This window comes from Fragaria vesca, linkage group LG5, assembly GCF_000184155.1.
Source record: "Fragaria vesca subsp. vesca linkage group LG5, FraVesHawaii_1.0, whole genome shotgun sequence".
NCBI lineage: Eukaryota > Viridiplantae > Streptophyta > Magnoliopsida > Rosales > Rosaceae > Fragaria > Fragaria vesca.
The window spans coordinates 13674999-13700370 of NC_020495.1; the positions used below are offsets into that span (position 1 = coordinate 13674999).

The 25372-nt window shown below is 37.3% G+C and overlaps 4 protein-coding genes across 4 annotated transcripts in view; 2 read left to right on the plus strand and 2 right to left on the minus strand.

Annotated features, from left to right (window-relative positions):
* The first annotated feature begins 2815 nt into the window (after positions 1 to 2815).
* Positions 2816 to 11765, plus strand: LOC101300631 (isoamylase 1, chloroplastic-like). Its single transcript, XM_004301361.1, has 18 exons — positions 2816 to 3175; positions 3423 to 3605; positions 3784 to 3876; positions 5132 to 5284; positions 5647 to 5738; positions 6016 to 6157; positions 6244 to 6351; positions 6543 to 6628; positions 7171 to 7242; positions 7333 to 7459; positions 8004 to 8090; positions 8791 to 8883; positions 9246 to 9404; positions 9578 to 9661; positions 10153 to 10233; positions 10312 to 10394; positions 10482 to 10599; positions 11168 to 11765. The coding sequence occupies exons 1-18, from the start codon at positions 2816 to 2818 to the stop codon at positions 11429 to 11431; spliced, it is 2385 nt and encodes a 794-aa protein (XP_004301409.1). The 3' UTR covers positions 11432 to 11765.
* Positions 11766 to 13345: 1580 nt separating this feature from the next.
* On the plus strand, positions 13346 to 14676 carry LOC101309448. The gene is made up of 3 exons (XM_004299729.1): positions 13346 to 13545; positions 13626 to 13821; positions 13908 to 14676. The coding sequence occupies exons 1-3, from the start codon at positions 13405 to 13407 to the stop codon at positions 14273 to 14275; spliced, it is 705 nt and encodes a 234-aa protein (XP_004299777.1). The 5' UTR covers positions 13346 to 13404; the 3' UTR covers positions 14276 to 14676.
* Positions 14677 to 14790: 114 nt separating this feature from the next.
* On the minus strand, positions 14791 to 19965 carry LOC101309733 (ethanolamine-phosphate cytidylyltransferase-like). The gene is made up of 10 exons (XM_004299730.1): positions 19870 to 19965; positions 19022 to 19448; positions 18436 to 18671; positions 18000 to 18139; positions 17646 to 17717; positions 16940 to 17007; positions 16693 to 16810; positions 15797 to 15862; positions 15591 to 15713; positions 14791 to 15218 (listed from the first exon to the last, which is right to left on the minus strand). Exons 2-10 carry the CDS (start codon positions 19372 to 19374, stop codon positions 15147 to 15149), a joined length of 1248 nt encoding a protein of 415 aa, XP_004299778.1. The 5' UTR covers positions 19375 to 19448; positions 19870 to 19965; the 3' UTR covers positions 14791 to 15146.
* Positions 19966 to 21563: 1598 nt separating this feature from the next.
* Positions 21564 to 25372, minus strand: part of LOC101310027 — a 5505-nt gene continuing 1696 nt past the window's right edge. Inside the window, exons 3-11 of the mRNA XM_004299731.1 lie at positions 24609 to 24686; positions 24373 to 24475; positions 24045 to 24133; positions 23769 to 23880; positions 23294 to 23347; positions 23166 to 23214; positions 22804 to 22904; positions 22122 to 22237; positions 21564 to 22042 (exon numbers count right to left, since the gene is read on the minus strand). Coding sequence (XP_004299779.1) covers positions 21700 to 22042; positions 22122 to 22237; positions 22804 to 22904; positions 23166 to 23214; positions 23294 to 23347; positions 23769 to 23880; positions 24045 to 24133; positions 24373 to 24475; positions 24609 to 24686 — 1045 coding nt within the window. The 3' untranslated portion in view covers positions 21564 to 21699. The remainder of the gene's footprint in view (positions 22043 to 22121; positions 22238 to 22803; positions 22905 to 23165; positions 23215 to 23293; positions 23348 to 23768; positions 23881 to 24044; positions 24134 to 24372; positions 24476 to 24608; positions 24687 to 25372) is intronic.

Here is a 25372-nt window from a genome sequence, read left to right on the forward strand (position 1 = left end):
AGATTTGTGCATTTGGGCATAAAAATGGTTATCTTATATTAGAATGGGCTAATGCAAAAGATTATCATTGGAATGGGAAATAAGAGGTTTGAATTTGTACTAAATGGGCATTTTCCCATTCTTAAACTTAATGGCTTTACTAATTCTCATGCATATATTAATTAGTAATTTATTCAGATACAAATTATTTAAGAAAATAAATTTGATTAATTAATGTAAAACATACATGCCAATGGAAAAAAAAATGATGAGATTTATCTTAATAAATACAAAAATATGAAGCTATTAAGTGTCTCTTCATGCAGCAGGGATGGTTAAGCTTTTTTGTTGTATTTGAAACAACCAGAGTTCGAATCACCAAAAGGGCATTTTCTTTATTTTGACAATGTAACAAAATTTTCTGGGCCCTATGATGTGCTTTTTGGGCTCAGAGCCTAGTAACCCATTATCAATAAGAAATTAAGATCATGAAGAATTAAGTATTAATCATTAAATGAATTTATGTCGGTTCGGTTTGGTTTAATCGGTTTTCTAGATGCACATAACCGCAAACCGATATAGTGCTCCTTTGTTCTGTGCGGCTTCCAGAACCAATGGCCCTGGTTCCATCTGGTTTCGGTTTCTCGGTGTTGGTTCGGTGCAGTTTTGACTGGTTTTGGTTTTTTTGTCAGCCGTAGTTTTAACAATACAACAAGCAAGCAGTACGATAATGACATGAACGTCGATAAGGCACTGTAAGCCATTACTTGGTGTACATAACTAAACATGCTCTTAAAACATACACTACTCAGCACACACCTAGCACAACCATCATCTTAGATTAAGCTCAATCAAAAGAACCAAGAAGCCCCAAAGAGGATTAAAGAAAAAACGAGAAAGAAGCTTTTTGTTACATTACGCATTATTCTCTCGGAAAAAAGAATCGCAACCAAAATTATAATATTAAAGAATTAAAAACAAATTCTCCTCTAGATCTAAGCTATACATAGTTCTAGGCCTAAAATCTCAGAAGAGAGCAACCATAGCCAATAGGCTCATAAGTGGAATGTTAGCCACCTCCATAGCAGAATCGCCACCACCACCATGATTGAAAGTATCACCATGTAAATTGTCGGCTATTCAAGAAGACAACATCTCTACTTGCACCGGCCACCCCCGTAATATTTGGGTCTCAATAGACGCTCGTAATTGTTCCAATGTGAAGTGGGCTAGTCCCCGAAATGCTCGTTGATCAAGTTCAAGTTGGGATTTCTGAGAGGCCCTTTCATTAGTATAAGATATGCTTTGGCCTCCGAATAGTGCCCTTTCGAAAGATAGTAAATAATTCTTAGATTTTTGGAGCATGTCACGTCACATTCTTGATTATCCGAATGCTTACGTTGGATGGAATGCCTAAACGGAATTATCTCTTAGTTACACTACGACCCACATTCACTTGCTATAACTACTTATGCTATGGATGTTAGAGTATTTGCAGCCCTTATCTGTCTTACTAAGTGAAACAAGTCACTTCACTACATTCAAAGCCTCTATTTTTCACTCTCGAGATGCAGTGGACTAGATGTACTTATGAGGTTCCCAAAGATCAAATATACTGTGACATTTTGCATATCACTAGGGTTCGTACTTTGTACTTAGAAACTGTAGGAAACCATGCCAAATATGTCCAAACCTTCCTCGTTGTTACCGACATCATCTACGAGTTAAAATATGAGGATGATATGCTTGATTGCTTGCGAAAGAAAGAATTCATGTTTACTGATTTTTTTTTTTTTTTGTAAGAACTAATAAAGTAATAAACACATTCTCTAATTGATTGTCATTCAGTTGAATGTTAGTTGATTCTAAAACTACATAATGATCAGTCTCTATTCTCTAACCATTCTCTTTAATCCTTTATGGATTAATTTCAGTTTACCCTCTTGAGGTTTGAGGTTAACATCTTTTCAATACTCATACTCTTAATTTTGAAAATTTACCCAATAAAGTTTCCAATTTTCATAAATTATGCATAATTGTTAAAATTCTGTTGTAATTTAAGAGTTAAATGTTAGTATGGAATCTTAAAAAAATAGTCATAAAATGCGATTTTTGTTGTTATATGACTATTTTATCCCTTAACGTGAATTATAAAGTTAAAATTAACGTTCAAATTAGACGAAATTTCAGCAATTAGTTATATTTATAAAAATTGAAAATGGAAAATTTTAGAAAGTAAATTTTTAAAATTAAAAGAAGGATGATTAAAATGAAGTTAATCTCAAAATGAATTAAATCCATTACTTATCAAGCCATACGTACCGACCTTGATAAACAGTGAAGTAACACTATGTTTGATTTGATTCTAAAAATTCAAAGGTGTCGGTCTTCAATAGTTATGCAGAGATCTGGCCCGTATGTAGGGGAAAAAAGACAAAAGGAACACCAATGAGAGCAACGATAAGCTCTCATGGTTCTGTCCATGCTGTCACAGTGTCACCACAATGGGATTTCGTTCGTTGTTTTAGATTCCAAAAGGACGGTGGGTTTTGGTAGGAGGCCCAAACGGGTCAGGACTCATCAAATCAAAATTATATAGAAAAAAGAAGGTTAAACGGTAAACTACAAGTTCGCGGGACCCACCTGATATTGCGATTCACGAACGAAAATGCAGCTCCTCCAGCTGACTGAGATTTATTTATAACTAATCATTTCCAAAAACATGGCTCCAAAATCTCTCTCACATTTCACATTTCAGATGATGAGGTAGCTCCCTCTCTCTTCTTCTTCTCCTCCAAACCCTAGAACACAGTGTGTCATCATTATTCATGAACTAATGGAGCAGCTAGCCACTTGGGCCAGTCCTCCCAAGCTCTACTCTCCCCACCACCACAACCGCTTTGCTTCCAATGCAAGGCTCCCCGGCCCCAATCGTCTCAACCGCCCGATGCTAGGGTTTCGGAGACACGCTCCTCCGGTGAAGGCGAACGACGGAGGAGGGGCGGGGACGACGGCTGAGGCGGTGGAGACCGCGGTGGTCGAGAGGAGTCCGAAACTGCGTCGTTTTCAGGTCTCCGATGGTCGTCCGAATCCCTTTGGCGCCACGCCGTGCGACGGTGGCGTCAATTTCGCCGTCTACGCCGGAAATGCGGTTTCCGCTACTGTCTGTTTGATCACTCCCGCCGATTTAGAGCAGGTCTGATTTGCGCTCCTCAATTTTCTCAATTTTGCTGTGGAAGCTTGAGCTTGTGTTGTAGAAACCTAGAGATTGCCTATAGTGACAGCTGGAGTGTGATTTCTGTTGAATTTATCAAATTATCTTGGTAATCTTTACTGTTGAACACAAATTTACTCGGATACACTTGAAATTTGGAACTTGCATTTGGCTCTTGATTGTCGAGTTTGTTGTGATTGATTTAGGTAATGCTATTCATTTGATGCAGGATAAAGTGACTGAGCAGATCCCTCTTGATCCTTTGAACAATAAGACTGGTGATGTGTGGCATGTTTTTCTAACTGGAGATGTCAAAGATATCCTCTACGGATATAAATTCGATGGCAAGTTTTCTCCGGAGGAGGGGCATTACTATGATCCTTCGAAGATTGTAATGGATCCTTATGCAAAGGTGATTGATCTGAATGACTAAATCTTTTATTTTTATCTTGTGTGTTTTTTCCTTCCCTCCTCCTTCATGAGTTCAAATTTTGTTGCTTTTTTATGAATTAGTCTTATGATTCATGAATGGGACTTAATAATTTTTGTGGAAGCACTCATATGTATTTGTTTCTCTAAATTTTGTCTAGGCAGTTATACGCAGAGGTGAATTTGGGAATCTAGGTCCCAATGGTAATTGCTGGCCTCAAATGGCCTGCATGGTACCTTCTTTTGATGATAAGGTATTTATTTCATGCTATTGTTTTATCAAGCAGTCCTGTTTCTGAGTAAATAACTTCACTGAATTATGTAGTAACAGACACATGACCAACATTAACACCATCTGCATCATTAGTTTTAAATAACAACTCTATGCTCATATTTCTATCCCAATTCTCTACTATATTTAAAAGTTGTTCAAGCATGAATATCTTTACTTTTTTATGAAGTAACTTTTTCTAGTTCCCTCCATTTTAACTTCTGTGGTCGATGGTGACCCAAAATACTCCAAGATGCTTTTCTCCAAACCTAAACTTTCTCATTTTTATTTTCTTTTATCCTCCTCTTCTTCCTAGAGTCTTATTTGTCATCATGATTGTCATAGTATTTAAACTGTAAAAGTGCACTTGCAATAATCTAAAATGTGAATCAAATCTCATTGCTGGAACAGCTGGTCATTGCTTTAGAGTAAATAAGTTCAAAAATTTGACTATTACGGGGCATGTTAACGTAGACTTTCAATGCCTGGTAATGCTCTACATCACATTACCGAGCACTGATATGTTCAAATTTAAGTTCTGGGCTTTGCACATCTTGGTGCTAGTTTATGTGAGGTTTATTCATTCTTGGCTTCTTTAATTTCCAAGGATATTTCAGATAACACAGTAGGCCATCCTTGTTTTCAAGAAAAACAAATAAAATATCTATCTCCGAAAGCGGATTCCTTCCCGTCCCTTGGTTGGGGAAAGCATTCCCTTATCTGAACTTGGCGGGCATTGAGCCTTGTTAAAAATGAAAATAGGGCGGACTTCCCCTGGGGGTAGGGTACTACGAAAGGAAGTTGATCATGGATTATCTGTAAGTCTGGAATTTATTCTTCCTGGGTCCTTTTTAATAATCTGGATCAATGTTGTTTTGCTTCTCTGGGTAGGGAGTGGGATAAGACTACAGTTTGTTGAACAATTGTAACCTGCATTCTTATCTTGCTGACTTTGTGAGATTTAATCTCCTTGTAAACGTCATTTGATGTATTTGTTCAGTTAAAACATGTATGTTATCATTCCCAGGAATTATATTGAAAGTAAACATATAACTGGCCTGTGATTGTTTAAAATGACCAACTCGATTTAAACCTATAACTCAAATTTTCATCCTACTGTAATATTTACAGGAAACTCAACTCAAGAGCTTAGTTCTTAAACAACAGAGAAGTTTGGCAATTAACCATATTTTCCATGATTTGGAATATCTTTCCAACACTCTTCCATTTGATTTCAGTTCAACTGGGAAGGAGATTTACCTCTGAATTATCCACAAAAGGATCTTATCATATACGAAATGCATGTGCGAGGTTTTACAAGGCATGAATCGAGCATGACTGAATTGCCTGGTACGTACCTTGGTTTGGTGGAGAAGCTTGATCACTTGAAGGTACTTTTTCGAGATCTTCTAGAGAAAAATGCCCTCCTTTTATGGTTTAGTTTCAAGATTATATTTGTACAACAATTCTGCATGAGTAAGCATAGTGCACTGGAAGACAATTGGACATATGAATGAGAGATGTTTTACTTCAATGACTATAAAACTTTGTTCTTCTGGAGCATGCACCAAATAAATGTTTGTACATTCAAGTAACTTCCGTGTATACCCAAAGTAAAGAGAAACCACCATTGCATGGAAACGAGGATGAGAAAAATAACCATCTTGAACAGTTTTACTGTGATGATCAGAAAATAACATGGTCATGCTTGTTCGTTTGTGGATGTTCTTATTAGGTTGTGTTCAACTTGCAGGAACTTGGGATCAACTGTATAGAGTTAATGCCATGTCATGAGTTTAATGAACTGGAGTACTTTGGCTACAATTCTGTCTTGGGTGACTACAAGTACTATACGTTTACCTTCTATTTACATAGTTTTCTTTCCCTTTTCTTTTTATGGACAATCTTACTGCAACATCAAATCAAAGCTAACAGTTCAGATCCCATAGAAGTTAATTCCTTGAGTAGGAAAATCTCCTCGATGCCCTTAAAAGAAACCGTACACCCGCTGTGCTGCAAAGCAGTCCAAATTGCAGACCAACTTTTCTAATGTTTTAATATCTTATAAACTGCAACACAACATTCCAGCATCAAGTTTATATAAGTTTTCATTTATTGCCAGGGTAAATTATTGGGGGTATTCGACTGTCAATTTCTTTTCACCAATGATAAGATATTCATCTGCTGGCACACGTAACTGTGGCCGTGATGCAATAAATGAAGTCAAGTTTCTTGTTAAAGAAGCACATAGACGTGGAATTGAGGTGACAGCTAATACTACTATGATTCCAAAAGTCTTTAGTGATATATTCCGTCTTCAAGATTATCGAAAGCAGTTCTATTAAACCAGGTGATCATGGATGTTGTTTTCAATCACACAGCTGAAGGGAATGAAAATGGTCCGATTTTGTCTTTTAGAGGTGCTGACAACAGTGTCTATTACATGCTTGCACCTAAGGTATAACTATATTTCATCTTCTGATTAAATTTGAAGAAAAGATGAGAAGAGTGCGGTTTAAGTTGTGAATTGATAAAGATTCTATTTAACTTTTCCCGTTGATCTTATCTGGTTTGATTGTCTGTGTGCATATATGCAACCTAAATCTATTGTCTTGTCTTCTTTTTCTTCTTCGTTTTATTTCTTTACAGGGAGAGTTTTATAATTATTCAGGGTGTGGTAACACATTCAATTGCAACCATCCTGTTGTGCGACAGTTCATAGTAGATTGCTTGAGGTAGCCATGGCCTAACTTCTGATCTACATTTTGTCCTAGAATCTCATCTCTAGAATACAAGCTTAAGTGATTTTGAATTTTTTTTTATATAGGCAGAGATTTCTATAGATAATCTGTAACACAACCAATACCGTATTGGTGGTCAAGCTTCATCAAGTATGTTGCATGTATTACTTTGGTTATGCAGGCATAAACAACTTTCACTATTTGCATAAATGAATTGTGACCTTGGAGATCTATATATGTGTGAATAATGACAAGTATGGAAAAAAAAAAGAAGTATAGCAAGAGCAGTTCATACTTGGTAATATAAAAGTGTTTATCATGTGTAAACTATTCATGAACCTGTTAGTCTTTGAGCTTAAAACTAAAATAGTGTTTGCTATCCGATAACAAGGATATTTTATCAGTTTTTTTGTTTAGTTTTTTTCTTTCTAATTATTTATCTATTTTTAATTATTTAGACATTATTTGTTTTCATGGAAATCCTCTAATTTGTAGTCCAAAGTTTTAAAGGTCATTGATTTTCTTTTCTGCAACAGATATTGGGTAACAGAGATGCACGTGGATGGGTTCCGCTTCGATCTTGCTTCTATTATGACCAGGGGTACCAGGTTATCTGCTAAGATGCAAAGTTCAGAGTTAGTTAAAAACAGGAGATAGGTGTTTATGTCTGTCCTTTTATCTTCCTTTCCTTTGTGCAGTCTCTGGGATTCAACTAATGTATACGGGAGTGTGATAGAAGGTGACCTGTTGACAACTGGAACCCCTCTCGCTAGTCCTCCATTGATTGACATGATTAGTAATGACCCAATACTTCATGGAGTGAAGGTTAAGACTTCACACCTTTCATACATAAACTAGTAATTACTTTTATCATTTTTGTAAGTTCCCAGGAGCATGCGGTATGCAAGTAGCCTGTCAGCTTTCTTTTAAACCTTCATTGACTTCTATATGTCTAATATAGAAACACAGTGTACTTTATATAGTTGGCTAATGGTATAAATATATCATTAGAAGCGACCATTTTAGAATCGACACTATGGATTGGTTTATTTTGATAAGCTTTTGCCTCCAGTTTTTCAAAATACCAGACAGTAGACATGTATAGATCTGTTTTAATCATTTTGGATTTGTTATTTTGATCAATTTTTGCCTCCATAGATACTTTCACTATTCTTATTCAGCAAATATGGCATCGATAGTAGACATGTATAGATCTGATTTAGTTTTATGCTGACAGATGACTAGCATACTAGAACAAAATGCTGGCCAAATGGGAACATCTAAGAAAATGCTGCTTTCAAATCTTACTTTTTCTTTATACGCTGTTAGAAGGATTACTGATTGAGCGTTCTTTGCCATTTTCCAACAGCTGATAGCTGAAGCTTGGGATGCAGGAGGCTTGTACCAACTTGGCATGTTTCCTCAGTGGGGTAATTGGTCAGAATGGAATGGGAAGGTCTGTTCAGACATTTCACTTCTATACTCACCATCTCTATTAATCAACTGGAGATTAGGAATTAATGTCACAATAAATCATATGATATCCAAATGTCTAGGGTTTTGCCAGCTATCATAGAGCTAGCTAAGCAATGAGTGGAAAGGTTATGCCTTAAAATATTCGAACCTAAGTTGTAGCTTACGGATAATGAGCCTTTTTCCAATCTAATTTGTGTGTCCTTGTTTATCAATTCCAACTTCGTCGGCAGGCTTCCTGTTCAGATTGAGCAATTAAACAGAATCTTGGTTATCCTCTTATTTTTGGCACCTCTTCTAGTATACTTGGAGGTTGACTATTGCCTATGCTAAACATACACTATTAATTTCCTGTATAAGGTCCACAAAGTGGCTCTTAAACAACCAATAATTGCAGATATATTGTAATCATCATAATAATTAAGTATTTTGGTATTAGCATCCTGCACTTCTGCAGGTGATCTATTTCACCAAATTAGTAACCGTGAATAATAGTACACTGACATGTTCGAAAGGGAATTTGGCTTGAATTTAAGGCCTCTTCCACTTGTTAGATGTACCTTGTTCCCCAGTCCTGAAACCTGTAGCGTTCTCCATGGTGCTCCTTGCATGAGTTTTTTATGTATGTTGTCTCTTCCATAATATGCATTTGTAATTTAATTTTTATTTCTTGTAATTTTCAGTATCGTGACACAGTGCGGCAGTTTATCAAGGGTACAGATGGCTTTTCTGGGGCTATGGCCAAATGCCTTTGTGGGAGCCCTAATTTGTACCAGGTAGTTCAAGAAGAAACCCTATTATGTGTTCGAGTCAATTGGTCTGCTATGTCAATTTTTTCTCTCCAACTTTCCCATTTTCCTTCTATTAAAAACATTTCAATTTTATCTTTATACAGTCCGAAACTTCAAATCATGACTCTGGTGGCCATCTTCTGGTTAAGTATTGATAGACGACTGATTAGCATCTGAATCTGATCAAGTCTTTGTTGGAATATATATAGAACGATTTATGTCTCCTGAATTTAGTGTGGTGTAGTATATGAAACTGTATCTGCTCATGCTCTCAGAATTATGCCTCACAAATAATTCTTCTCTCTCTGTTGCTCACCCTCTGTAGTATCATTATACCTATGTTTCAGGAAGGGGGAGGAAGACCATGGAACAGCATCAATTTTATTTGTGCACACGATGGCTTTACTTTAGCTGATTTAGTAACCTATAACAACAAACATAACCTGGCAAATGGAGAAGACAACAATGACGGAGAGAATCATAATAATAGCTGGAACTGTGGACAGGTGAGTGTGATAAAAGTTACTATTTTATGCTTATATTTAGGACAGTTTGGTGCCGGTGTTGGTCTGTAATTATCATCAAAAGTTGCAAGTACTGTACATCTAAAAAGAAATTTAATTGTATATGTTGATAATCTAGACTCAAGAAATAATTTTTATGTGTACTCAATTATTAGGAGGGAGAATTCGCAAGCATTTCAGTGAGAAAACTGAGGAAACGTCAAATGCGGAATTTTTTCGTCTGCCTCATGGTTTCCCAAGTAAGACGCTACTGGTTCTTTCTTGTTATAATTAATGGTTTATTAGAGTAAGGTTTGATATAGGTCCTTTTTATATGTCGCTCTCCATTTGGACCACAAGGACCTGTGTTTCTTTTCATTGTCTTTGCAAATTTTGATTTACTGGAATTAAAAAAAAATAAAAATTGGCAAGTAATATTTCAAAGTGAAATATAGTCTTTCTTGCTACGTCACACTGTCAGTTAACTGGGAAGGGGCATGGCCAACTATAGGGTTCGTAGCACCAAAATAGTAGCATTAATAGCAGTGTAAGGAAAGAGGAGAAAAAGAAAAATGATCTCTCCTACACAGTAAGTAAGTTAACTATTTTTGGTAGTCTCTCCTGTTAAATTGTAAAGGATTTGAAGAACAGAATTCAACTACTGAAGTAACTTTTTTGGATGACCACTAGCGCACATGGAACTTTGTACATGGATTGTACTGACATTGCTTCATACTTTCTCTTTTATCAGGGTGTTCCGATGATATATATGGGTGATGAATATGGTCATACAAAAGGGGGTAACAACAACACATATTGCCATGATAATTATGTAATTCTCTAGACCTTGTCAATACTCTTCTTTCACAACCGTTTCTTCTTTTCTCATGGTCATTGCTGTGCTCTCTAGATTAATTACTTCCGGTGGGATAAGAAGGAAGAGTCTTCATCGGATTTTTTCAGATTTTGCTGTCTTATGACCAAATTCCGCCAGTAAGCATCTGTATCATTAATCATTATTGCAGTTATTTTGCTTACTGATTGACCTTTGTATCACCTCATCTAATGTGAACTCTGCAGGGAATGTGAGTCACTTGGTTTGAATTACTTCCCAACAGCAGAGAGGCTGCAGTGGCATGGTCTTGCTCCTGGGGTGCCAGACTGGTCTGAAACTAGCCGCTTTGTGGCCTTTACTCTGGTATGCATTCATGATGCTCTTCCCTAGTCATATTTTTGGAGTCATTGGTTCCACGATCACAATGTTACAATCCATATAAAAGCCTGACTAATACATTTCAATATCAATAGATATTGTAAAACACAGAAATGAAAGATGATCTTATTCAGTTTTATGCTATAAAGCATTGTCTTAAAGATGGTTTTGTGGTCAAATTGACCCTATTCAGTATTCACCAAACTGTCAATCTACTATCATTCTCTCGTTCTTCTCATTTTCTCCAGTTCTGTTAGTTTCTTCTCCTTCTCTTGCTATCTTTCTTGGACACATTTCAAACTAAATCCACTCTCCTCTGTCAAGGTCACTTTCTTTATCAGATATCAAAACTAAATCAGCAACTTATAATTCCGACTAAACCTGTTAAAGGATTTACCATGCTATTCCCACATAATCTTAGGTTGGATGATAAACTTGTTTGTCCTCTGTCTGAGATAATTATGTCCATACAAAAAAAAAATGATGTTTATATTCAGTTATTCACAAACTTGCTACTGTCCCATTTGGTTTGTGACTGTTCGTTTTAATCCAGGTTGACTCGGTGAAGAGAGAGATCTACATTGCCTTCAACGCCAGTCATTTACCAGTGAATGTATCACTGCCAGAGAGGCATGGATACAGATGGGAACCCTTGGTAGACACCAGCAAGCCTTCACCCTTTGACTTCCTGTCTAGTGACGTCCCACAAAGAGATATTGCAGTTAAACAGTATGCTCACTTTCTTGACGCCAATTTATACCCGATGCTAAGTTATTCTTCAATCATCCTATTGCTCGCCCCAGTCGAAGATGCTTAGCTGAGCACAGGTGCCAATGTAGCTCAAAGTACCACTGTCTGATATCGCTGCAAAATAAATTAGTGCACCCCTCTATAATTTAGCAACACTAGGAGTCTGAATAAAATCACAAAGATGCGGTACATAAAAGAGTTGCAGGTGAAGATCTTATGGAAATAGGTCGCACCATTGTTGAAAACGGGGAATGAAAATCATCATCAGGTTCTGCACTCTAGAACAATAAAGATGAATAAATCTTGTTCACTTGTAAATTGTCGTGTAGAAGCTCATGTAGCAAGACATTGTACACTCCTCTTACAATCCATCCTTATTTTAGCTGCCTCCATTATAATTGTTTCAGTTTGTACTCTTCCTTTTACTTTGTGAATATATTAGAAATTCCATATGCGTTTTCACTCCTTTTCCTGATGTTTACTTTCCGCAAATCAAATGAGACCTTTCAGAATATTTTCTTAAGAGTTTGTAGCAGCCCTGTTGTGATCGAGGCTCAGAGAGTATGTTCCACCGGGAAGATTGTACACGAGACTGTTTGAAGGCTTCCTGCAGTCAAATCCGTCTCCTTATACCACTTCCGGTGTGTATCAAAGCCATCTCGGCGCGAATAAAATATGGGTCGAAATTCGAAAATAAGCTTTGATACGTACACACACCTGGTACAACCGTACAACATAACAAGTTGTATTCTCCCAAAGACGAGGAGTCATATGTAGCGCAAGCCTTCAATCTTTGACGTTAAAACCCATGATGACGATGACGACGACGACGTTGAATACCAAACACAATCCTAGTGATTACTTTTCTTTTGGATTTTTTTTTTTAAACCATGGGTATCATAAAATTGATATTAAAGGAAGTTAAAATATTAGCGTTAATGCAAATCATTATTACTATGAGGCTTTGACTTTGGTCTCTAAGTACTACACTGTTAATACAATTCATCATATCTCGTCGTGTATTGCTTTCCATATGATCAATTGGCACCCTCCAGATGTTAATTTCGTAAAGAGTAAATTTTGATGTAATTATAACTCAAAATAAAGCCTCATCAGGTTTTGTTCTGCGTGATCAGTTCGACAATCCTCACATAGCTCCGGCTAAAAGGGTTGTGATACAAGTGGTTTGGTGGTTAAGCAAATGTCTTAAGAGAAGGTTTGCAAACTGTGTTAATTTTACAAAATCCTATATGGATAGTTGAATGGGTTCCGAAATTATTATAGATTGTCTATCATGTCAAAACATCAGTTCTTTACAGTATCAAGTCTCTTGTTGATGACATCAAATGGTTGGCCTTTATGGTCCAAAGTTGTGCATTTCAACATGTCCTAATTGTGGCAGATCGTCCAGCTCTAGGGTGTCTCACTGTTCCATCCGGATCACTTGAAAATGTGAGTCAGTAAAGTCTTTTTTTTCTAGTTATTTTTTACAATCGGAAAAAAGAAAAAGCTAAGAATTACCTAACCACGTCACCCAAATGTTGTCCACGTGTTAGACTTGAAAATTCGCTACACGTGCAGGAGCCTATTAAGATCAGATATTAATCTCACATCAGAAATATAAGACACTACCTGTGAATTTTATAAAAATTTAAATTATCACATCTATTATCAATTAGTTTAATATAAACCTCATACTACTTTATCACGTCTCATCTCATCGTTCCATTAATGTGAGTTCTTTCTTACCAAACCATGGGCCATGTACTTCATCCTCCAAAGCCCACAGAGGCACAGACTAGAAATTCCCCTGGCACATGGATCATCCTCTCCATTGGCTTCTACAGACGTCTAGAGGCACGCAGAAAGCTCTCCCTGTCTCTCTTTCCCAATTTGCCTCCTTCCTTATTACACAGACTCACTCTCACACTCACCACCTGTTAATCCCTCTCCACTTTCACCGTCACCTTTTGTCTCCACCACCCACCCTTCCACAACTGCCAAACACCACCCCATCTGAAATTCTTCGCTCAGTCAACAATGGCAGGCTACTTCGTCTCCGAGCCAATGCAAAGAAACATGACCACCCGGAAGAGGAAGGAGCTGGGCCAGCTCGATCAAGTCAACGATGACTTGTCCGACTTCTCTCTTTCCTCTCCGGCCAGAAAGATTCGCCGTCTGGTATGTAACGTAATCTAAGTCTGCTCTCTGTTTGGATTTCATTTCATTCTTCTTATTTACTGTCAAATTTTCACTTTCAGGATGCGCAATTACCGCCCATTTTGGAGGAAGACGAGGTTGAATTCGACCCGGCTCAGAATTATGGTCCAATGATTGAGGAGCTTGAAAATCAAGAAAGGGCTATTGTGCTATTCAACCCTGTAAATAACCCAATGCTCTATAACCCTTCTAATGTCTCTATCTCTCTTAGTCCTGACCTTGTTTCTGGATTCAAGGGTAAGTCTTGCTCAATACCCAGTTACGTTTTCATTGTTATTATGGGAAATTCGCTAATTTTATGTTTGGGGTGTGTTTTTTGATAGACCAATTTGTTCGCTCCAGCTATCAGTATGGCATGAAATGTGACAAGAGTGAGGAAGAGCAAGACAGTAGGAACCAATGTACAGCGGTTGTTCCGTGGGTGCCATCTCAGCTCCCACCTATGCCAGCTACTGAGGTTTCGCAATCCAATGATCGAGGAGAGCCCATGGAGGATGAGGAGATGGGCGCAGCGGCAATGGAGGTCGAAGATAGTAGTACACCAGCAGCAGGAGCAGGAGGAACAAGCAATGGATATAATGGAGGGATTTGGGGGAGTAATAGTGAAGGGTTTCAGCAGTGGCAACAACAACACTGTATGACACCACAACCTCCACAGAACACATCAACACCCATCACTTGGTTTCGATGAGACTCTATAAATGCCTAGTGTGGTGACTAGGTTTGCTTATGAAGAAATGAGTCCTCCATCTCTTACTAGTAGGTCTCTGTGTTTCTAACTATATTCTTTTAGGAAATGTAGTTTAGTAATCAAGTGTTAATAGCGGTGTAGGAATTTTATCCAAGAATGATTTGCATGTTTGTTATGGCTCATAATGAACTTCTTAATCTGATTTTGAAGTTCCTTTTATCACTACTCCCAAAATTTTGGGATGCTGATTGTTTGCTGTGCTAGAATTGTTTTGGATGCCACGACCTTTTGGCTTGCAAATTAGACCAGTTCGTGACAACTCTATTTCTGTATCGAACTAGTCACAAAACTAGTCCGACCGTAGTAACTAGTTATTTGATGTACTGATGTCTAAGTACATTAGAACTTTGGTGGAAAGGCTTTGGCTTTTCTTGGGTACATACATCATCTTCCTCGATTTCATTGGGGACCAGTAAAGGACCTGGACAAGTTTTGGCGTTTAAGACAATTTGCGTGAAGAGCAAAGAGGACGTAATTTTAATGAATCAAAATCATGAACAATGACATAATAATTGGGAGAAGTGTAAGCACCCAAGTGTTGATTACAAAAATATGCACAGGGAGCCTGACTGAGGTTAATACATTATTGAGGTTCGCATCTATAAATACTGTTACAGAGAGACCGCAACAGGAAAACGAAGAGCTACACGGAAGTCTGATGAGCAATCTTCCATGTCGTTCCTTCTATTCTCTTCCAAAGCTTTTAGCAAACACAAATGGCATTTTCTATAGCCTCAACAACTGCACCTCTTCTATGGGTGCTGTGGATGGAAGAACTTCACTATTTTACCCCATGAGAACTATACAAAAGCTAGTCTCCTGAGACATATTTCTTCTGTTCATAGTATTTCTTTTCACTTGCTGTCTTCCTGGCGTTGCGTTTCTGCATCAAAGGCAAAGGAGATCAGTACTCCCCAAAGCAGAATTGCAGAGGTCATACATATGCAACGATTATGAGAAAATAACGAACCTCCAAAGGGGGAAATGAAATTAAAACATGAGAAGATAGGTCCCATTGAAAAAGACAACCATACTGAGCATTCTTAACAGAAGTTATTCAGGCTTAACGACTCAGTCTAAATAAATAGAGATGATATCAAGAGAATATGCAGTTTAACATGGCATAACTGACTCCAGACAGTAAAAAGAAAAACATATCCAAATTTCATCTGTACAAGTGACTAGAGTTGATTCTGTATCTCTTGGCATTTTGTGTTGCATCAATTAAAAAGACAGAAAAGGACTAGATTGATACCAGGTAAGCATCATGATTAGCAATTATCCTCTGGGCTACTGATGTTGTTGTGATCTCTTTTGGGCTTTCAAGTACTTGGAAAATCCCCATGCTCTTGGGAACAGAATAAGGATCACTTTCACCCTGAATAATACAAACCATCTTATCAAATTTACCCACTTATCAGCTACACACAATTACTGATCAACTCTGATAGAATGACTTACAGTAAACGAGGAGTTGTACTCGGAAACTGTCCCATGCACCACCAATGAAATGTTAAAAGTTGTTATCTGCACATGCGAGAACGCAAAGCCACAGTGATTACCGAATTCAAATCAGAGGTACACCTTATTCCTACCAGATGCAATGAAAAAAGTGTGCAAGACAAACAAGTAAGGTAGGGAGGGAAGGTTCATTTAGAGAAGAGAGATGCAATGAATGATAGTATTAGCAATTGAGACAAATAACAAATGTGTATGGGTAAGTTCCATCCTCTATGAAGGACACATCACATCACAACAGTAACTTATTTTTCATTAGACAAGTATAGACGTGTATTTTATGCCTAATATCATTAATTGACCAACTCCAACATAGGGTTTTAGCCAACTAGGTAACTTTCCTAATATTTATTTCTTGCATATAAAAATAATATTTGGTTCAGAAGTTGGCTGACTTGTGAGATTGTCACATTCCGTGAATCGAGTATGTCTAGAAAAGTTTTGCTGCTTGCTGTTTCACTTACTTGGCTTGTGCAATAATGAAAGATGAAATCTTTGAGTATAACATGATATGTCAAACACATGCTTAGTGTATACGATCCAGTATACCATCACATTTCTTAGGTATGCTTATCTAAAGGAAACAAGTGGAGGAAAGCATTGGATGAGGTGCAGCAGCAATACTGGACATGTATGGTTCAAGACAGAATCATCATCAAGCTACATGAAAGGACGATGGAAGAAAGTTGCAGATAATTGAATGAAGATATAGTAGCTCAAAATGAACACAAGACAGAGACATACCTATAAAGAGTGGAAAACATGTAGCTAATGGTTATATATGCAATGAAATGACGTGAGACAAAATACATTTAAAACATATCTCGACAAGCTCTCACCATATCCATGGTAATTTCCCAAGGAGCACCTATGATGACCTCATCAACATAGCGACAACCCAGCACACCAAGACTACGTTCGTGTAAATGCATTATTGGATGCTTCCCCCTGTGTTCACTGCGAGGAACAACATTTTAATACTTTTAATGTACCTTCATAGTAAAAATAAGAAAGAGAAGGATAAACTTTAAGGGTAAACACAGATATGATTTAATTTATGATGTCGAGTCCAGAAAACGAAAGTACCTCACAGTGTAGTCGTTGTGGATGCCAACTAGTAAAAAGTCTCCAAGCTGCCTAGCATTCTTCAGAATCTAGTAAGCACCCACAGAAACAAAAGGGCCATCAGATATGAGCCTGATATAAAAAATGTAATGAAAAAGCAAAGTGGACATGTCCGACAGAAAGGGAAGATGCTGCAAGAAAAAAAAAACTCCAGCGGTCATGCAAGCCACCTGGCAACATGCACATGCTTCCATTCAGCATGGCTGTGTCTTGAGTTAAAATAAGGTCTTCCATTCAGCATGGCTGTGTCTTGAGTTAAAATAAGGTACCCCTAGAGGGAATACACCCTTTTCTCAGCAAATTATCAGAAAACCTTTTTCAGTCATTGACGGTCACAGACTCACATTTAATATATTTATGCAGCAGTCAGAATATTTCTCTTAAGACAATAAGATTATGTCATGAAAGATGGTGGGTACTAGAGAGATACTGTATTGAGGATAATGCTGTTTCATGAAAGACCATCATGAAGGTTAACTAGAAAGTAAATGGAGTTGACGGGTAGAAAATTAGCACCTCTATATATAGAGACTTGGAAACTAGGTGCAAGACTGGAATATGGACTACAACAACCCAATTTTAAAGTATATTGTCTAGAAGACAAAATTTAGGCAAAGAATCAGTTAAAGAAATAGGTTTGCACAAGTACTCAGAGTTATGGTTATACCTCAACATGTCCAGCGTGAAAGAGATCAAATGCCCCATCAATGTACACAATACGAGCATTTGGTCCAGGAGCCTGAAAAATAAAATTGTCAGGAAGGACTGTGATATCTGTGAAATGCAAATTACTTGTGTCCCTGATTTTGCCTTGCCATGGTTCCATTATAGTAGCACAAATATACCACAGCATCTATTAGGAAGTGATATATTGATATAAAGATATTTAACCACTTATCTCAGTGATGAAGTTAGGAGTCCAAGTTGGTTTAAATTAGCAAGACATGTCTGTAAGAAAAACTAATAATAATTCAGCCCCGAAGTCTCCCTACCAATATTGAGAAAAAAAAATAATACATGCCTTTCCATTGGAGAATTGCACAATTCTTCGGGATGTTGGCAGAAATTGAGATAATTGGGCACTCTTGGATTGACTTTCTTCACAAGTATCTCCATGTGAAGATGTATCATTTGTCTCCTTTAAAGAAGAAAGTATCCTCCCTACATTAATATGAGATTCTTATTAGAGGAATTAAAAACAAAAGTTATCTTAGTAATCACATTTGGTAATGATGCTTTCGTAGAACCTCATCAGTTTAGCAAGTTTCACAAAATACAAGATAAGCAAATGACAGAATGAATATTGAGTGCGGGAAATTCTACATACAATTTGAATCTTACTTTTAGCTGACTTAAAATTTGCATAATTTTAAACTAAATTTATCAATTGCATAGTAATTACTTGGTAATTTTAACGAAGCAAGAACTGCTGAGGTAGATCAAGAGAATTATAGTACCTACAATATCGGTGCTGGAGACACCTTCAGTGCGCTTGATTTGTTTGTAGCGACCAGCTTTCTTTGCCAAGGCATAAGCATCCGTTCCGTCTGGAAGCAGGCAAGGATCATCACCATGTATGATGTAGTCAATTTTATGCTCATTGAAGAGCTTGTTCATGAATTGCTCAGTGATTTCATAAGGAGCATTGGCTATGACTTGATCCACCCACTTCAACCCGCTTACAAGAGCCAATCTGGAAAGAACGTCTCATTAGATAATAGTAGAATGAATAGATATATAAAGCTACTTGCACATACCGCAAAATAATTATATCACCTATTGAAAGACCAGCTAAAGTATAAAGCGACAAAGAACAGCTACAAGAGTTTCTGACTTGAACAACAAAATGTAGGGGGTGAAAAAGTATCACAATCCACTCCCAAATACGACTGAGTTTCAGTATTGGGGAACATAGCTCCACACTATGTGCTTAAGAATTGTTTTTGGCATGTTTTAGTATTTGAACAAAAACATTCTTCAGAAAAAAATGTCTGAACAGTAAAAAGTGTTTGTGTGGTCTGCCTGAACATAAGTGACACTAACCTCTCTTCCATGGATAAAACAGGGGGTCCTTTATTGGCAACGATCTCTTCGTCACTAACAACCCCAACCACTAATTCATCCCCCAGAGCCTTGGCTTGCCTCAGAGCATTGGCATGGCCGTAATGCATGAGATCAAAACACCCATCCATGTACACCCGAATGCGCTTCTTCTCAGATTTCTTCTTATGGAAAATCCCCGAATCCGGCCATAAGTAAGGCAACTGAGGGACCGAAATTCCACCAAAATAGCTCGTGGACAAGCCTAGCAAGGCAGCCGTGAGCATTAAACCTCCAAATACATGTGGGTGGTTATACACACCATCCCAAATCCAGTTGTTAGTCTCGTACTCCATATTGCCACCCTTTTTCTCTCTACTTTATCAAATTAACTTACTCAGAGGAGACACAAAACCTGAAAATATAAAGGCTGAAACCAAATCATCAATCAGATTAAGATGTAAACATTATATTCACACAACAACAGAATCAAAACACAAAACATGCACAACAAACATGAATTCAGATATCAAACTAGACCCAACTCATTCGAAATCAACACCATTCCAAATCCAATCTACAATTCCAAAGTTGGTACCCAACACATTCAAAAAAATGCAAAAAAAATTCGATCTTGAATCTAGAAACCACAAACCCACCTGCAATTCACAACCAAAACATAATTCCAAACAAAAAGGAACAACTTTTGCACAAGATGTGGGAAGAAAGAAAACCTGGGCAAAGTGTTGGAAATCAAAACCAAAAAAATTGAGGATGGAAACAAAGGAATGTGGTGATTCAGATCTAAAAAAGATTTGATTTTGGAGATGAGGAGATCAAAAAGGTGGTACCTTTGTGAAAATGAAGGTTTGTGCCTCCTCCTCCTCCTGTTTTGTTGTGTGGTGGCTTGCAACGAAACAACCCAAGGTTCTTGCAAAAGGCTTGCTTCTTCTTCTTCTTGGAATAGTAATACATCTCATTTTTGTTTATTTAATCAATTTTTCATGCTACTTGGTGGGCCCCCTTTTTGCCTACGCAATTTCTGCCCCATGCTATTTCGTCCCCTTCCTTCCATGTGTACCCGAGCTGGTCAAGTGTTGGCTTTACCATTTCTTGGAGATACTCTATTTTTATTTCTTTTCCTTTTTTATTTTGTTTCAGGTTTTATATCACTGTTAATAGATTTAATGTCTTCCAGATTTTTGGTTCCTCTTTTGCTTCCAGATATTTGGTTGTTCATTCCTTATTTGAGTTGTTTTCAGATTTCAGAATTTGAGCTAAATACTAACGAATTAGTCTTTCACTTCAATTTTTCGTCAACACGCTTATTTTGTATAAAACAGTAATATTCTTTTTTATTGAATAATTCTTTGTAAAAAGAGTTTATCTTTATTGACATTCTTGGATTTGCTCACATCACCTTTAAAAAGCTGTCTCCATGCTCTTAATTTAAGCATTTCCTTATTCGACTAAGGTCCAACCAATTGGGAGCACTACTAGCTATTCCGCCAAAGATCCCTCAACCTCTATCCAATTGAGGAGGAAATATTGGCTTAACTTTTGTTTTTTTTAGTCTGAAGGAGTAACTATTGCTCTATGAATTTACGAGAAGAAACATATATGTTGGCTAAAATATATATACATATCTTTTTTAATCAATTTTTTTTTTTTTGAAGAGAACATAAACTTTTATAGGCAAAAGCCCTTAGGGCATCCCAAGTTTACAATATCAAAGATGATCCCAATGTAATGGGACAACACTAGAATGACTAATATTAGCAATGACATCCGCTACAAAATTAGCTTCACAAAAGACATTTAAATCTAATGGAATCAAAACTAGTCGTCAACTCTCTAATGTCTTAAACTAGCTTGATCAATCTCCAAGGTGGATCAAATCGACCATTCACCGCTTCAATTACTAGCTTGGAGTCCTCTTCCACTTCCACTCTAGTAAAGTCTTTCTCTTTTGCTTTCACTAGGCTATCTCTCAATGCCATCGCCTCTGCAATAGGCACTGAGGTTCTTCCAACATGAATAGATGCGACAGAGACGGGTCTGCCATCAAAATCATGAATGACAAACCCGCTTGCTGCCGAGTCTCCCATAACCGAACCATCAAAGTTAATCTTAACAAAAGAACTAGGGGTGCTTGCCGCTTAATAGTGGCACTCGGGTTTAGAAGTTGTATGTCAATTGTGTGTCAATCCATTAATAGTTAAAAAAAAAAAAGGGATACACAAGAGCTCATCGATTGTGTGGAATCAAAAGCAAACCGAGTAACCAAAATGACACTACTAATGTGACATCCGTGCATGTCAAGATCCGTATTTAGACATTGACAAGAGGGGTCAGTTGACCCTTCTCAACATTAAAAAAGCCTAGTTGCTTAGTTTGTAAGTTAATCACCAAGGTAGCTTAACCAATTTGGAAACTCTAAACTTGTTAAAATCTTGTCCATGTGCCTCTATAATTGATAGGCATAGGCTCATCGATCCTTCCCTACCCAAAACTCATGACCCTGCTGAACTGAAGTTCCATACTTTTTTGTTAACAAGAAAATTGACAGAAGAATACAAATGTACTATCATGCATGTACAATACAACTCAAGGTACTATTCATGTATAAAGAAAGTTCTGATAAGCCTGGAAAAAAGCAATCACCCTAGATTCGTTTGTGGCTAAAGGAAGTTTCTCTGAACGGTTCCCGCAGAAAACCGAGACGTTAAACCTTGAGCCATGTTATCGGAATCCAGTTTTACACTTTGTCTACCGGCTGTCAAATCCTTTTCACGGTCCCAAGGCTTCCACGGATGTTTTCCTACCCATTCTTCCTTCTTCTCCTTCTCTAAGGGTTGCTTCGATTTTTTCTTTGGGCGGCTTGCAGTCTCTTCATGTTTTTCTACCAATGATTTTGATCGTTTTTCTTTGTTGTATCTGTCCACCAAATCTGCATCTGAACTATTCATTTTCTTCTCCTCATTTGAAGCAAGTGATGCAGCCTTGTTATATGCTTCCAAGTAACTGCCATGGGAATTAAAACGGATTAAAAGTCATATACATAGAAATGTACAGTGAAAGGCACCATATTATGATTACATACTCCATCTTAGCTTTCTGGGCTCTATCAGAAGGGGTATCAGTCCATGCACTTGTATCACCACGTCCTTCTTTAACGGTGCTGCTAAATTTTGTTGATTGCGTAGGCATACCACCAGGCTGAGAAAAATTAAAGGATGGGCATTATTATAAGGCTATTATAATTTGTACAGCACTTCTTGAATAAATAAATATGATGTACAAACTTTGTAACACAAAGTACAGCACAACAGGCAGTTGAACCACAGATAAATATATAGTTTTATTATTTAACTCGGGTACTTTAAAATCCTCTCATACTTGCCATATTGGTAACTCTCTTATCTCATCCATTTCTGCAGGATGTATTGATATAAAAAAGCCACAGATAAAGGGGAATGGATCTAATACTAGTAACTCAGAATCCTATGTTCCAAAGTTGACAACTACTAGATCAAAAATAGAAGTCGTGCACACCAACTGAGATTGTCTCGCAGCTGTACTGCAAGCTGAACCATGAGCTCTGAATGGCTTTAATAAATGAAGAGTCTAATCTCAAATGCATGTTTCTTTTCGTTTAAACATAAACACAGAAAGACAATGACATAACTGCAACAATCTATTTTCGTGGGCAATCTAATGTACAAAAATTGAAACAATATCTCAAAGAATTGTAACATAACTAAAAAAAAAAAAGAAAGACTTACTCTCCGCTCAGGAGGAAGCGTTGTCATCCACTCATCTCTTTTGGGTTCCTCTTTAACATCCATGTCTGCCAGTAGCTCATCATCACCCTCCATGGATATTCCTGCCAACAAGCTTTCTCAATTAAAGAAAATAAATCCCAAATACATGAGAAGATTCAAGAATGTAGAATTCATGTTAAAACATTAATCTGCAATAATGAAAGAATTAATTACCAAAGAGGGCCAAAACAAGAGGCTAAAAAAAAGGGTTAGGCATATCTTTTTAACCAAAACAGAACACTACTTTCAACCACTTTTGTCAAGTCATGATAGAGTGACAGAGCCGTTTGAGACAAAAACCAGATCAGCAAAAATTAGCTAACCTTGTAACTTTCTCCATTGTGCAGCTTCCCGCATTGCTCGCAACTCCAGCTGCAGAAGCAAAATGAAATCAAGAATTGAATTGTGTTATTCATTAAAGGAAGATTCAACTGAAAGTCAAAATCCATACCTTGAATTTTTCATGCTCCTCCTTGAGTTTAATCTTCTCATCCAGCACTTTCCGCTGCAACAAGAGAAAGACAACCATGATCAAATAGTGAACTGAAACCTACAGCAAAGACTCAATACACTACACACTACCAGCTCCATATGAATTGCACCAGCTGATAATGCTTTGCCACATAATTTAATGATTGTTTCTTATTTGTCTGATTGTTAAAGTGGGTAAGCTAAGTTAGCTGCCACATAAGGTGCTTTCTAAATAGTGCCTGGTTGGCTATTCACCTAGCATTACTCAGTGCTTATCTAACAAGAGATTTTATGTGGTTCAGGAGTAGATGTACAATGAAGCACAGATGCAGCAAAAGACTTTGCATGCTGTATCAGCTGGATACGGCAAAGGGTACATGTCACATACACAAAATGGAGTCTCGATCGACTCATTAGTGAACTTTCATTCATGTCAAATAAGAAATAACCGTTACCTTTTCTGGATCTTGTAATTCTTTAAAAGCTTTGTTCAACTTGACAAATGCTTGCTGAGCTTGAGGATGTGAGCATTTATCAGGGTGCACCAAAAGAGACATCTTCCAGTACCTGAGGGAATGATAAGATGAGATTGTTTATTAGACAAAGAAGAATCAGTGACCAAAGTCAAATGTATACCAAGTTCGGGATAAGTTGTTCAGAACATGGATCAGTATAGTATCTTGACACATAAACTCTTACATCCACATATACACAAGCACTATCAATCATACCTTTTCTTCATGTTCTCAGGAGCCATATTGTGGTTTGCTCCTAGAACATCATATGGACTATTTTTATCGGAATCCATGATCCTCGTGACCTGCGATAGATGTCAGTGAGTAAGTAAAAAAATATAACAAGAGAATCACCTACAATAAATAAGCCGCTCATTTAAAATCAATATCTGCATGATGTGTTATGCATTTGAGTAAAAGCACAAGAAATGAAGAATAACAAAGGAAGAGACATGAGATTTGATGATTGAACAAACTCTTAACCTAAATCTAATACAAGCTCACTACTATTGATCCAAACAAGTAAATGATAAGAGCACAATACCTCTTCAAACCGTTCAGCTTCATTAGCTGATTCAACTTCAGCAACAACAGCAGGTGGTGGAGGCCCTATGAAGGTTCCATCATCCTCCTCCAACTCCACTTCCCTAAACATAAATATATTTCAATTAGAACATTTCAGGTCATCTCAATCAGCAAACACATAATTCATGAATGCAAAACAAGACTTGAATGAACAAACTCAACAAAGCATTTACTCAATAAATTAATTAAGTTAACCTGAGCTCGGCCTGTGCTTCTGTCAATTTGGCTGCAGCAGCAAGTAGCTCAGCCGATGGCATTGCAGGGCCAATTATTCTGCAATGCAAACAAAAAATCAATCTAATTATACCTTTTTGCATGTCCTAAGAGTTAGGACTTCTGAAGGGGAACAAATAAAAATCTAATTCCAATGAGAAATGTGTCACTGATGTGTAGACTAAAGCAATACTCCTTGAACTTGAGAGACTACACTTGTTACAATCAGAACTAAAGTATAATATAAAAAAACAAAAACATAGGAGACATGATTACAATTTGTTTTCAAACCTGTCCAAATATGTGATCTCTTCTACACAGATTTTATGGGGTGCATTACAATGCATGAGACTCAAATACTGTGGTTATAAATCACTAGTCGTGAAACAATATCTCGCAAGGCCTGATTAATATTGAGCAAACAGCCAGTTTGGCATGGCAAATGAGGAAAGGTGAGGAATTGAAAAGAGGGCACCAGCGTTTGCTCTCTTATCGCTTGTTTATCATAGTATCACAGTAACCCTTCTTTTTCCGAAGGGTTCAGATTATGGGTTACATTAATGATCAAGAAGTGGGAGAGCTGAACTGAAAGTATTCTAATGTGGACAATGTAATTCTTGATTCACCTAGGATATATAGAACAATTTGGAACCTTGAATCATCCCAGGTTATTGTAAATCCTACTCAAGGCATTTCTGTAGTATGTAATACTTGTAATATGGTTCACAGGAAAAAAAAAAACCTTT

What these genes read in the sequence shown, in the direction of transcription:
- LOC101300631 (XM_004301361.1), top strand. Translation starts at nt 2,816, where the DNA reads ATGGAGCAGCTAGCCACTTGGGCCAGTCCTCCCAAGCTCTACTCTCCC. An exon ending in ATTACATGCTTGCACCTAAG is followed by an intron (nt 6,352 to 6,542) that starts GTATAACTATAT and finishes ATTTCTTTACAG; the next exon opens with GGAGAGTTTTATAATTATTC. An exon ending in GCTTTGTGGCCTTTACTCTG is followed by an intron (nt 10,600 to 11,167) that starts GTATGCATTCAT and finishes GTTTTAATCCAG; the next exon opens with GTTGACTCGGTGAAGAGAGA.
- LOC101309448 (XM_004299729.1), top strand. Translation starts at nt 13,405, where the DNA reads ATGGCAGGCTACTTCGTCTCCGAGCCAATGCAAAGAAACATGACCACC. An exon ending in CCAGAAAGATTCGCCGTCTG is followed by an intron (nt 13,546 to 13,625) that starts GTATGTAACGTA and finishes TTTCACTTTCAG; the next exon opens with GATGCGCAATTACCGCCCAT. An exon ending in CCTTGTTTCTGGATTCAAGG is followed by an intron (nt 13,822 to 13,907) that starts GTAAGTCTTGCT and finishes GTTTTTTGATAG; the next exon opens with ACCAATTTGTTCGCTCCAGC.
- LOC101309733 (XM_004299730.1), bottom strand. Translation starts at nt 19,374, where the DNA reads ATGGAGTACGAGACTAACAACTGGATTTGGGATGGTGTGTATAACCAC. An exon ending in GTTTTATCCATGGAAGAGAG is followed by an intron (nt 18,672 to 19,021) that starts GTTAGTGTCACT and finishes CGTTCTTTCCAG; the next exon opens with ATTGGCTCTTGTAAGCGGGT. An exon ending in CACAACGACTACACTGTGAG is followed by an intron (nt 16,811 to 16,939) that starts GTACTTTCGTTT and finishes TGTTCCTCGCAG; the next exon opens with TGAACACAGGGGGAAGCATC.